The sequence below is a fragment of the Capra hircus genome, chromosome 9, assembly GCF_001704415.2.
Source record: "Capra hircus breed San Clemente chromosome 9, ASM170441v1, whole genome shotgun sequence".
NCBI classification, from domain to species: domain Eukaryota; kingdom Metazoa; phylum Chordata; class Mammalia; order Artiodactyla; family Bovidae; genus Capra; species Capra hircus.
The window spans coordinates 11095821-11108286 of record NC_030816.1 but is presented as its reverse complement, the minus strand read 5'-3'; the positions used below and the strand labels follow the sequence as shown (position 1 = coordinate 11108286).

The 12466-nt window shown below is 39.1% G+C and overlaps 1 protein-coding gene across 1 annotated transcript in view; it reads right to left on the bottom strand.

Moving 5' to 3' along the window:
• SOGA3 (SOGA family member 3) overlaps positions 11773 to 12466 on the bottom strand; it is a 46848-nt gene continuing 46154 nt past the window's right edge. Inside the window, exon 7 of the mRNA XM_018052942.1 lies at positions 11773 to 11901. Coding sequence (XP_017908431.1) covers positions 11791 to 11901 — 111 coding nt within the window. The 3' untranslated portion in view covers positions 11773 to 11790. The remainder of the gene's footprint in view (positions 11902 to 12466) is intronic.

Here is a 12466-nt window from a genome sequence, read left to right as displayed (position 1 = left end):
CCATTCAACAGAGAAGTACTGACAAATCCCTTTGAAACCTCTACCACTTTCACAAATCAAAAAGCTGCTCAGCCCAGTGTCACAGCAGCAGCTGAGACTACTGTGACGTCAGTTTCTCGGAGGCGGCCTTCGAGTCACCTCTTCCAACCAGAGCTCTGTAACTTTAGAGCAGCTCCTACTCTGGGTAAACAACTCCAGGTCCAGGACATTTTTAACTTTTATAAGGGAGCCCAGTATTTCTAAACTTGCCAAAAGAGCTGGTGTTAATATCACACGATGACAATCGCCAATTTTAGATTTCACTTATTTGGACAAGTTAACTCCTTGTTTACAGGCAAGAATCATCTTGCCTACCTCTCTCTTCCCCCCTTTCAGAACTGCACTTTTTGGTGCCTTTGGAAGTTGGTGTTTTATGTGGCAGAAATTTCATATATGTAATCTCAAAAGATTTGTGAAGATATATCAAACTTCTGTCTTGAAATAAGGTAGAAATGGCATATAAAGACCAGCCTCCTTGTTCTTTGTGATTCAGTGGTAGCTTGCTGCCTATATCTATAGGGATGGTGATGTCTTTCTGCTAGAGGAAATTAGATACCATGGGAAAGGACGATATTTATTGTGGGAAGGGAAAAAAAAAACAATGAGATACTTGTTTTCAATTAAGGCGTGCTGCAGCCTAATTCAGCAAATATGCTAGATAAAACTTTAAATAATAAGGGCTTATCCTCAAGTCCAAAGTCTGTGTGGTCCTTAAGGCACTACATATTCACTGTCACAGTATTTTGCCTGCTTCCAGATAAATGATTCATGGGGACTTAAAATGTTTACTAAGTATAACCTGCTCATAGTAGGACTTTAGTATATGTACTTCACTTTCACTTTTCACCTTCATGCATTGGAGAGGGAAATGGCAACCCACTCCAGTATTCTTGCCTGGAGAATCCCAAGGACGGGGGAGCCTGGTGGGCTGCCGTCTCTGGGGTCGCACAGAGTCGGACACGACTGAAGCGACTTAGCAGCAGCAGCAGCAGCAGCAGCAGGACAATTAAATGAAATCATACTGTATGTTTTAAAAGCCAGCATCATAATCTCAAAAGCAATTAACAATAGTAGTTATAGTAATAACAGTGATGACTCATGGAGAGACAACTCTGCACAGCTCTGTGCTAAGTACTTCTAATAGTTAATGTATCTTCATTTTAGTTCACTCTTGCAGAAAATGTGTCTGTAGATATTAATCCAATTTTACTGATAAAATCAGGGCTCAAAGAGGCCAAGTATCTTGCTGAAATTCACAGAAGCTTGCTACATCAGAGGAGTAGGTCTTAGAACTGGATTCTCTAATTGAAGACCCTGGAATTTTGTCACAGAGATAATGGTTTCAGATTACTGCTGCCACTTATCTGTGCGAACTTCAAGTTTGTTAATTCTGTAAAGGGATAATTTACTTGGTAAGGATGTTTTAAGAGTATGGGGGGTTGGGGGGAGGACTTACAGTACCAGGTACAAGGAAATGTTAGCTCATTCTGCCTCCATCCTTATCAGGACAGAAGGAAGATCTTGGCATGGGGGTGGAGGCGGGAGCTGTGGGGAAAGGAATATCCCCAAGGCATCTCTACAGAATTCTCTAATGAAATTGTTTCTCCTACCCTCTCTGTCACTCCAGACCTCTTAATTTCAATGTGTCTTTTGTAAATCAAATTCAGACAGTTTTCCACACCCTATCAGAACTTCAGATAATATGTAGCTAATTACAGAAAGAATTATATTGCTCTCTCCTCTGGTACTTCACTCAATAGTACTTATCTCAATGTCATTTTTGATGGATGTTCCAGTAATTATTTTTTGCAGTTGTTTCATCTGCATCTTGTCATGGTAAAGTTGACCTTAAATTATATATAGAATAAAAAATGAGGGATGAAAAACTGATGGAATTTCACCCAAGTCTACCATTTATTCTAGTATTTACCAACCTTCTCTGTTGTATAATTTTATGTGTCTTAGCTAATATTTCTAAGCTATATTTCATACCTTAAAGAAATGAAGTAATACACTTAGATGACAGCATACAAAGGCAATAAATATTCAGCACAGGTATTTCTGAACCTTCCCACTAAAGATTTTAAGGAAGTTTGTTTTAAGCAAAGCTCCTGCTCTTTTATACACAAAACAAATGGATTTTAAAGACTGATGCCAGCATGCCCAGCCATAGAGTAATACTCAGACATTTAGAAGTTCCTGACATTTTCAAGCAGGAGTCATAATGGCTGAAAACCTTATAGAAAAAGTGCAGTTTGTTGCATAATACAGGTTACTTTGAATGCATATAAATATTTAAACCTTCAATGTGAAACTGACTCAAATTATTGCTCTATACATTGGAGAGAATTTGGAAGAATATTTGTATCTGATGTCATACTAATCCTATTTCAACATATAACAAATATGTAAAGAAATGCATATAATAATACTTAAAGTAAATGCAGAAACACAAGCTGCTGTCAAGAAAGAAAAACAGAAAATCCTGGACAGGGTTTGAAATGATCTGTATAAATGATGATATTAAGCCACAAACTAAAACATTTTGGAAACAGGGAAAGAGGAATATTGAGAGCATACATGTCACTAGGAAGTGTTTCCAGACTTATAGAATTTTATAGCCAGAAAGAATTGAAACTGTCCAGTCAAGCTTCTCATTTTACAGCTGAGGGAAGAGGCCTCGATGTTATTTACTCAGGGTAAAAAGCCATTTACTAGCAATGTCAGGAACAGAATCCAGGTCTGCTAATTCCTGGGGGAGTGCCTCAAAGTTTAAAATTCCAATGAGCTCAAGGTAAGGAATAGCACCCAGGGATAAGAGTTTTGGGCATGAGACACTGACTTCTAGCCTTACCAAATCTTAAATTCATTTTTTCTAAGTCCAAATGAGGGGGTCAATACTAATATTTCATCTTCCAAGTACGATGCAGGAGTCATATAAGACAGTATTTATCTTTATAACTATTTATCTTGAAAAGTTTGTATCGTTCAATAATATAAGTCCTTGGTCAGAATATGAGGACAAAAGAATTTTAACTTGAGTGATTGTAAAAAACCTGGGGATTAAAGCACCGACTTTGTCTTTGGCATATATTGCACATTTCATTTACAGTTCTCTAACTGAAGAATGATTTTGAAGCACCACAAAGTGGTTGTTTATTTCATCTCTTTATGCTATAACAGCTATGGCCGGATATTAGATTGGGTGGCTTCTGATTTCTTGCTTGTGTAGTTTTTCAGGCCCTTCTTCCTTTACTCTTTAAACATATTTGCCAGCTAAAGGGGTACTGTTTTTCTATTTTTATTATAAAGAGATGGAAAAAACTGGAAGGGATGACTTTGAAAAACTATACTCATAGCATATTAAAATTTAGAAGCTATTACACGTGCCAAATCTTAAATAATCCTTCCTTACAGTATAGTATCTGCCCTTTGCAATTTTTAAAATGCTTTATATGGGAACTCTTAGGACTTTCTGCATTTTTCTGAAACCAAAACTGCTTAAAAAGTTTGCTCATTTGAAAATTATAAATTTTAACAAATTATATCTATTTAATAAAAATAAAGTGCTTCATGAAACATCTCAGTTGTTTAGTAGAACTCTCTTGAATCTTAATCTTCCATTCTTAAGGAGAGGTCTTGGGTACTCTTAACATTCCACTTAATGAATATTTGTGAGCACCAACTCTGGGTCAGGTGTAGGGTTGGATTCTGAGGACTGCGAGAATAAAGCAAATCTTTGTCCTCCACCAGCTCCATCACCTCTGAAGATCCCCGCAATAGCAACTGCAGCATGACTACCCACTTTCTGAGTATTCCTTGAAACAAATGAACAAATACGGAGCACCTCTCTTGGTAGTCCCCACAGCATTCTGCCTACGGGAGCACCACGCAGTATTACTCTCAGACCTTGCTGTACACTGCAATCACTCAAAGAATTACTTCAAAAACTCTCCTCCAGAGACTTTTTGTACCAGACCATCCAGTGATGAGGCCCAGGTTTCTTAATTTTTATAATGTTCTACAGCTGATTCTGTCAAGTTTGGTCCTGTGTTATATGAGCCACAGAATGACAGAGTCTAGACTCTTGTGTTAGTAAAAGAAATATGATGTCGATACTTACTAGAATCTGTTTGGGGTGATTTATTTTCCATGGAGTTACATGTTTAGATTGTCATGTTCCAGCTAATGTGCTGTTTTCCCAGTACTGAATGTTTTTCCCTTAAAATCATGGGATGCTGGCTGTCTCCTCTACTCTGAGGGATGGCGACATGTCAAATATGTTAGCCAAGCAAATCCGTCATGGGGTTTATGTACAGGCATTTCCAGATGACAGAAATATTCAAAGGAAAGAGTTTCAAACTATCTGCTTTATTTTGAAAGTATTGGTCTATATTTTGAAGAAACAAAACATTTTTAAAACATGTTTAGTTATTTAGGACTAGAGGCAGATCTTGCTGACGATTTTCCAATTTGTTTCTGGCATCTCACTATATTAAATTTTTTTGTTATTATATTATTATTTGTTTTTATATCACTATTTTATTTGCAGATTCTTGACTTGGGAAATGTTGATACTGAAGATAATGATAATGTTGATAGTGATGACAATAAAAGCTAAGTGACACAGGGCCTCTTCTGGGGCTACCTCTCATTTCATTCCAGAAGAGGGCCTTGGGAATGCCTGTCCACCGCAAGAGGGCCACCCTGAGACATTCCTGTTAGGCAGTTCCAGCAGCAGAGCAGGGCTAAGAGGCCATTGAGAGGGTGTAATAACTTGAAGGACACAGGAATTAATTTGTATTCTCCCCACCCTGCCCCACCCCAGGATATTTCCACCCCACCTTTATCTTCTACCAGAAATGTTAGATTTGTCACCATTAAGTGACAGCATTACATTTTAAGTAACTGTCTGACAAAATGCCATTGACAGAGGAAGCGATTATTGGCTAGTCACAGCTTTGTTCAGAAAAGGAGAACCAATTAATTAAAGATTTTAAAATTTAAAAAATAAATAAATAAATAAAATTTAAAAAAAATAAAATAAAATAAATTACTCTGAAACAAACAAACAAAAAAGAACACGAGAAATCCTCCAAGAGAACAACTCATCTCTCTAGTCTACTTGATTCCTAGTCCAAAAAGGAGGTAACAAAAATGCTAAAGGATTTAAGAAAGATGCTTAATAGAAGCACAGAGCACTGTAACAAGGAACTAGAAACTATAAAGAGGCACCAATGGAAAATAGATGACTCAGCTGCCATGATTACAAACCCATCTAAGAGAAAAGGAGAACAGCCAACACACAAAAAGGGCTGGAAGGAACAGTCAAAGCTTTGATAAGAGCCTGGGAAACGGCTGTAGAGCAGAAAGAGAGAGACAGACAGAAGATCAGAAAGAAGAACTGAATGAGCGGTGCTAGATATTGAGGGGCTAATGCGAGAGGTCTTGATACCCAGGTGCAAAGAAAATGTGGCCTCATGACTTGAGGAGGCCACGCTAAAGGGTCTGGAGATGAAGGTTCAGAAAGGGAGGCCCCCAGTCATACTTCAGATCCTCTACTGTGGTACAAGACATTTATCTCGGTACAAGATAAAACTTAAGATTATTTATTTAATATATCTAATAATGCATCAATAATTTAAAAGGAAAACAATCAAAACAAGTAAAATATTACGAACTGAACTTGAAAAACCCTCAACAGGAAATTTGGTTTCAACAACATTTAAAGAAATAGTCTCATCCTCAAGTCAAAAGCGTTACATGAATATTTTCTGAAAGGATTAAAAACTGCTAAACACCATTGATTATATGAAATTGAAGTCGCTCAGTCGTGTCCGACTCTGCGATCCCATGGACTGTAGCCCACCAGGCTCCTCCGTCCATGGGATTCTCCAGGCAAGAATACTGGAGTGGGTTGCCATTTCCTTCTCCAGGGGATCTTCCCAACCGTGGGATCGAACCCAGGTCTCCTGCATTGCAGACAGACGCTTTAACCTCTGAGCTACCAGGGAAGCCTGTGTATAGTAAATTTTAGGGCTTCTCAGGTGGCGCTAGTGATAAAGAACCTGGCTGCCAATAGAGGAGATACAAGAGACGTGGGTTTGATCCCTGGGCCGGGAAGATCCCCTCACAGAGGGCACAGCAACCCACTCCAGTATTCTTGCATGGAGCATCTCATGGACAGAGGAGCCTGGCAGGCTACCATCCACAACGTCCTACAAAGTCAGACACAACTGAAGTGACTTAGCACACACGCATAGTAAATGTTGTGAATTCGTAAAATCTTCCAATTTTATTTTCAGATGCTGGATGTGGATGGTACCCTATTTAGCTATAGAGAAACCCATACAAGCGTGAACTAAAAAACCTTTTATAATTGTAACAATGAAATAAAATAATCAGGAAATGTCAACATATTTAAGCTTATTAAACAGAAGCATCTGAGGTATAACATAAGAATAGGTCCTTTGAGACAACACCACCTGGTTTGACAGCGGGAAGTGAAAGGTGGAGATTCTTCCCTGTTTTTAAGAGTTGAGTGTTGCCTTTGCTGGTCCTATTCTCTGATCAAGAGAGGCTGTAACAGTGCTCTACTTGAAAATGGTCCCTAAAAGTGTCAACTTTTCTCACTTTCAATCCTGACTTTACATCAGAGCATCTGACCTGAAGCATGACTGCCAGATGAAAATGAGCTATGAGAATATAGCTACCAACGCCACATGAATATTTGGAGTTAAGGCTTAGCGACCAGACTGACATTCCACAGTTCACTGGCAGCCAAGGAAATAATCATATCCCACTCTACCACACAGAATGAAATGAAGGCTAGGGAATGCAGGCCAATACACATTCCAGGCTCAACACTGAATTTTCCCTTGTTTTGAGTTTGAGCCTGTTCTGCTTAAAAATAGCCAACTGAATTCTTTTTTTTCTTAAATCTCAGCCAAATTACCAAAGACACTCCTTCCTACGCCCAAGAATGTGCAAGCAATGGAATTTTTGTTTATTTGAATTTATTTTCAGGGTGATGTTTAAATAGCACAGTCTTCAAAGGTGCAAATAGGAGAAGAGTCCCTGTTTCAATAATTGAAGGACTGTGTTTTCTTCATGAACAAAGGAGCCTGGATGTTCCTCTCTTAGAACTAGCTTTATACAACAAAGACCATGCAAAGAACAGAATCAAAGGGGAGGGGAAGCGAATTAGTAGACTTCCTTTCTGAGGTCTTGGGAGTCATCTCTGTTAACTTTTCCTCCCATGACTATATCCTGCAGTGAAAGGAAGACATCCACCCTAGATCCTGGGTGCTCACAGAACAGCCTCATGTTCCAAGGAGAAGAAGGCAAGGGACAAGGTTAACTTCCGTCTGTTGGCAATTTGCTGAAACCACCTTCCAATCACTGGCCCCCAGCAATGCCCTGAGATAGAGTCAGGCCTGAATTCCCTGACACTGGATGCATTTCCTATTGTACCTCACAATGTATAAAGATGTGTGCACACACAGGCACAAACTGGGTAATCAGTTCTTCAGTGGGTGGGGCAGAGTCGGAAAGAGCCTCCAAGTCAGTCCTATTTCCCCCCATCTTTTTCTTACTGGGGTTCATACACAAAGAGCCTGGATGGAGTTCAAATTTCTCATGAAATTCTTCTATAAAGTCAATGGCTTAGGGATCCACAGGTAAGGTTAATAACACTGTTGCCAGGAAGAATTTAATGCTTCACAAGAGATCTGAGGACAAGGCTGATGTTTTGGATAGCCTGGACCTCCCTTGGTTAGCCTCTCCTTTTTTGTTCAGGTCACAGGATATTGATATATGTCCTGCACGCATGCTAAGTCTCTTCAGTCGTGTCTGACTCTTATGGACTGTAGCCCACCAGGCTCCACTGTCCATGGGATTCTCCAGGCAAGAATACTGGAGTGGGTTGCCATGCCCTCCTCTAGGGGAATCTTCCCAACCTGGGGATCAAACCCACATCCCTTGAGTCTCCTGCCATTGGCAGGCGTGTTCTTTACCACTAGAGCCACGTGGGAAGCCTATCCTGCATTGATTTCTGTATTCTTCCATCCAAGAATGCCTCGGGCTTTTGCTGTGTTCTCTTAGGGAAATCTAACATGCTATCAGGTATACGATAAAGAATAAATTGCAACCATAAATCTGTTTTTTGCACTTCGGTAAGAATACAAGTCAGAGTTAGCTGTCTACATCTCTGTCCTTGTCAATCAGCCAGTTGAAAGCTGTGAAAATGTAGAAACTGAACCTCAATTTCTTCTATACTTAACACAGCCAATACTTCAAAATGTGTGTTAAATAAACAAAGGATCCATGCTCTATCTTTTTGCTCACATCTCTTATGTATGCTTTCTCTTTTGGGTTTGGAGGGTAGAGTCAGTTGGCATCCGTTATCCCTGGTGGATTTGTGGGACACCATATCCTCTCTATGGATCACATGGGGAAGCTTTGTGGCAGAGATGATTGTGTAACGACAAAGTGGTGGTTTGTTATGATGTGTTGGGGGGGATTATCTTGAGGTTTTAATTCAGCGTTCACGTGCACCATTATCTCCAGGTGTGTGTGTGACCCTGACACACACAATATTCATCGTGGTTCTCCTTTCTGACACATATTATTCTGATTTGTCTTCTCTAGCTTTGTTTCTTTCAAAAACCTGTTTGAATGAAATGGGGAATTTTCTAACACTATTACCAGTATGGAAACAGAGTTGCTTTGTCATTATGGTCTTCTGGCAAAGGCCATATGACAAAGGTAGGCATGCTCTATAAAGAGGATACAGATGTTCACTGAATGCGTGGAATTTTAAGGTCTGCTAAAATCCAGACGACTGATGATTCTATATAGCTAGTATCACACAGTTTGCTGTGACAGTGGTATATATGTTGTATATACATTATATACATATTTTAATAATTCAAACATCTAAAGAAGTGGTTCTTGGGAGTTAAAACAAATATATATATCTGCTTGGGTTCATATATTGGATTTCAATTAATGTGAAGTAGCACCTCAATTCTAAAAACAAGCCAGGAATTCTGATGTGCAGCTAGGATTGAAAACCAGTAATGTAAATATTTAGTTTTTGGTTCTCCTCGTGGTAAAGATAATTTCAATTCCAAAGCCAGTTTCTTAAAGCCACACAGGATACTGAATACCTATGGCATTTCTGAAGTGAACAAGTGCACCGCACACCATGCCTCCTCATAGGAACAAAGCTAGGAATCTGGGAATGACACGTATTTGAAGTTCTGGCCCTTTTCCTCTAAATGCCAGTAGAGCTTTCAGTCACTGTGACTGGAACCTGAAACACCTCCAATAACTACCAAATGCGTCATAGGTAGATGAGAGAGTCATTGCTTAGCTGACTGTATTCCAGTCCAAAGGCAATAAGCATTTCATATAAATTTCCGCCTCAAACATTTACTTTCAGTTCCACTTTCATTGCCAAAATGATTCCTCTGAGATAGCAAAAGTGAAAGTTGCTCAGTAGTACGACCCCATGGATTGTAACCCAGCAGACTCTGCTGTCCATGGAATTCTCCAGGAAAGAATACTCAAGTGGGTAGCCATTCCCTTCTCCAGGGGATCTTCCCAATCTGGGGATTAAACCCAGGTTTCCTGCATTGCAGGCAGATTCTTTACCATCTAAACCACCTGGGAAGCCCCCAAGATGGCAATCTGGGGGTTACTCAAGGTTCTAACAATCAAATTCTGATTTTTAATTAATTTTTGATTTTTAAAGTGGTTGCTTTCCTTGAGATGAAATATTTTCTAAAGTAACATTTGTATAATTGATTAACTATAGCATTTGTGCTATTTCATTTGTTCTTGTCATGAAGCTCTATCTAACCACTTGAAATCTTAAGATGAAAAGCTGGGAAGTATGTATTGACAGATTCTAACTGTTGGTTAACCACTCCTCACTCCCAGTTTCTTTTTTCTCCAAAACAAAGCAAAAACTAAAACTAAATTAAAAATCAGGTACATTAAGAGTAGGTATCCCTGACGGCTCAGACGGTAAAGAATCCACCTGCAATGCGGGAGACCTGGGTTCTATCCCTGGGTTGGGAAGATCCCCTGCAGGAGGACATGGCAACCCATTCCAGTATTCTTGCCTGGAGAATTCCATGGACAGAGGAGCCTGGGGGGCTACAGTCCACTGGGTCGCAAAGAGTCGGACACAACTGAGCAATTAAGCACATTATAAACTCAATTTTTAATTATTATGTAGTTTTTCGTTTTACTAAATTAACACTGAAAGGGAAATTTACGTGCTGAGGGACGAGGACTCAAAAGACTGTGGCCTGCACCAACTTCTGTACTGGAGCAGAGATTTTCCATATATCATTCTTTATGTTGGGGGCAAGATACTTCATTTTGTTACAGATTTTCATATCTATCCACCAACTCACCAGTATGTGACTTCAGTAGGTGACTTCAGTAAGTGTTCTCAATCACTCAATCAGCATGACTCAGCATGACTGAGTCCAGTTTTCTACTCTGTAAATTGCCAGTGAGGCGGACGGCATAGGACCTTTGGGCTACAGGAAACCTATCCAGACCACTTTAGGTAGGAGGAGAAAGGGCAGTGCAGAGATTCACCAAAGTAAATTTGTCTACAGAGAAACTCCCACTGGAACTATGCTACTGGCTTTGGACTGTGACTTCATGAGATTCTACAGAATGGCTATTTTTTCCCTACTCAGAATACTCTATATACTGCATTTGTAGCGTATTTCGTGCTCCAGAAGCAGTTCTACATGGTAACCTATTACAGAGGACAGGAAGCCAGGCAACAAACTTGATTAGCAACATACGGCTCAAGTATAACAGGCAAAAAGGTTTCCCTGGGGGCTCAGCAATAATGAATCCGCCTTCGACGCAGGAGATGCAGGACATGTGGGTTCGATCCCTGGGTTGGGAAGATCCCCTGGAGGAGAGCATGGCAACCCACTCCAGTGTGCTTGCCTGGAGAATCCCATGGACAGAGGAGCCTGGCAGGCTACCGTCCCAGGAGTCGCAAAGAGTTGGACACGACGGAAGTGACTGAACACGCACGCACGTAATAAGTAAACACAGATATGGTTGGTTTGGTCGGAATGGTTGAAACTGGTCAAATGCAGAGGACAAAGATAATTCCTTTCTCAATGAACTAAGGCATAACCCACTCTCATGCTTCCAAACTCGTAGACAAGACACCATCAGCAACACAATGACTTGTTTAGTTTCCGTGATGGTCACATTTTATTTCTTCACCATAATCTTTGCTGACACTTATTGGTTATCAAAGTTATTTTGTTAATCTAATACAATTTAGCAAAAGCATTTTATAAATCTCTACATCTTCTAAGATGTGACCAACTTGTGAATGTCCAGATTTTGAATTATCATAATAGTCAAATACTGAGAAATAATTGAGAGACTTGGGAAATGTTCACAGTCATTCTTACAGTGATTTAAGAAGAGTACAAATCAAAATGTAAAAGAAAGTAGTAAAAATGAAAATGATTTATAAAAAGAGAAGTCATACTTACACCCTTACCTGAAATATTTAATGCTTAGGCTTCTTACTGAATTTGGTAGTGGGAAGATGCGTCTTTTTAAAGAAATAAGCAGTCTTCAGTGTTTTTATAGCATTGGTTACTACAGAAATTATACTTCTTTTACTTCTTGTCTTGAAGCATGAACAAAACAAACAAACTGAAATACTACAATGAATGGTAAATGATGAAAGGTTTACAGTACAAAAAACAGTGTAAAAAGGAAGACAAGTTTAAATATTGTTGTGTAAGAAAGTGATGAAAATAATACAAGAATGAGAATAAGTAAAATGATAGGCTGGAACATCTGGGAAGGTAAATGCAAAGACAAAAAGAAGAATGAATTAATAATAATTTTTAAAACTGAAGTTTATATCAACTAATCTACATATCCATTCAACTTAAAATAAAGACCCCTCCCTCATATATACTTACAAAGTCTGAAAGCCTACTGTTATATACATACGTTCTCTTACTCTGATTGCTATTTCTTTCTGAGAGTATAATTGAAAAAACACATGTCAAAGTATTCAAAATCTGCAACAAGGAAATTAGAAACCAACTATTTGATATACTACACAGAGAAAAAATCATTAACATTTCAAAATTCAGCAAGTTTTATCATAAAACTTTCTATATTTCTAAATAGCAAAGCAAAGCAGCATGCAAGATAAATAAGCGATAGGGTTGGGATTTTTCTAGTTGTGACTAACAGGCAGTTAATCTAATATCATGCTTCTGTGTATAAGCTGATTTTTAGATTTAAACCTCTTGCGTGCCTTAAAAGCCATGCAAGCTGTTGCTCTTCTGTGGGTTCTCCAATGGATACAAGATACCAGGCTTGCCAGAAGGGTAGTACTGCTTGTTTGCTT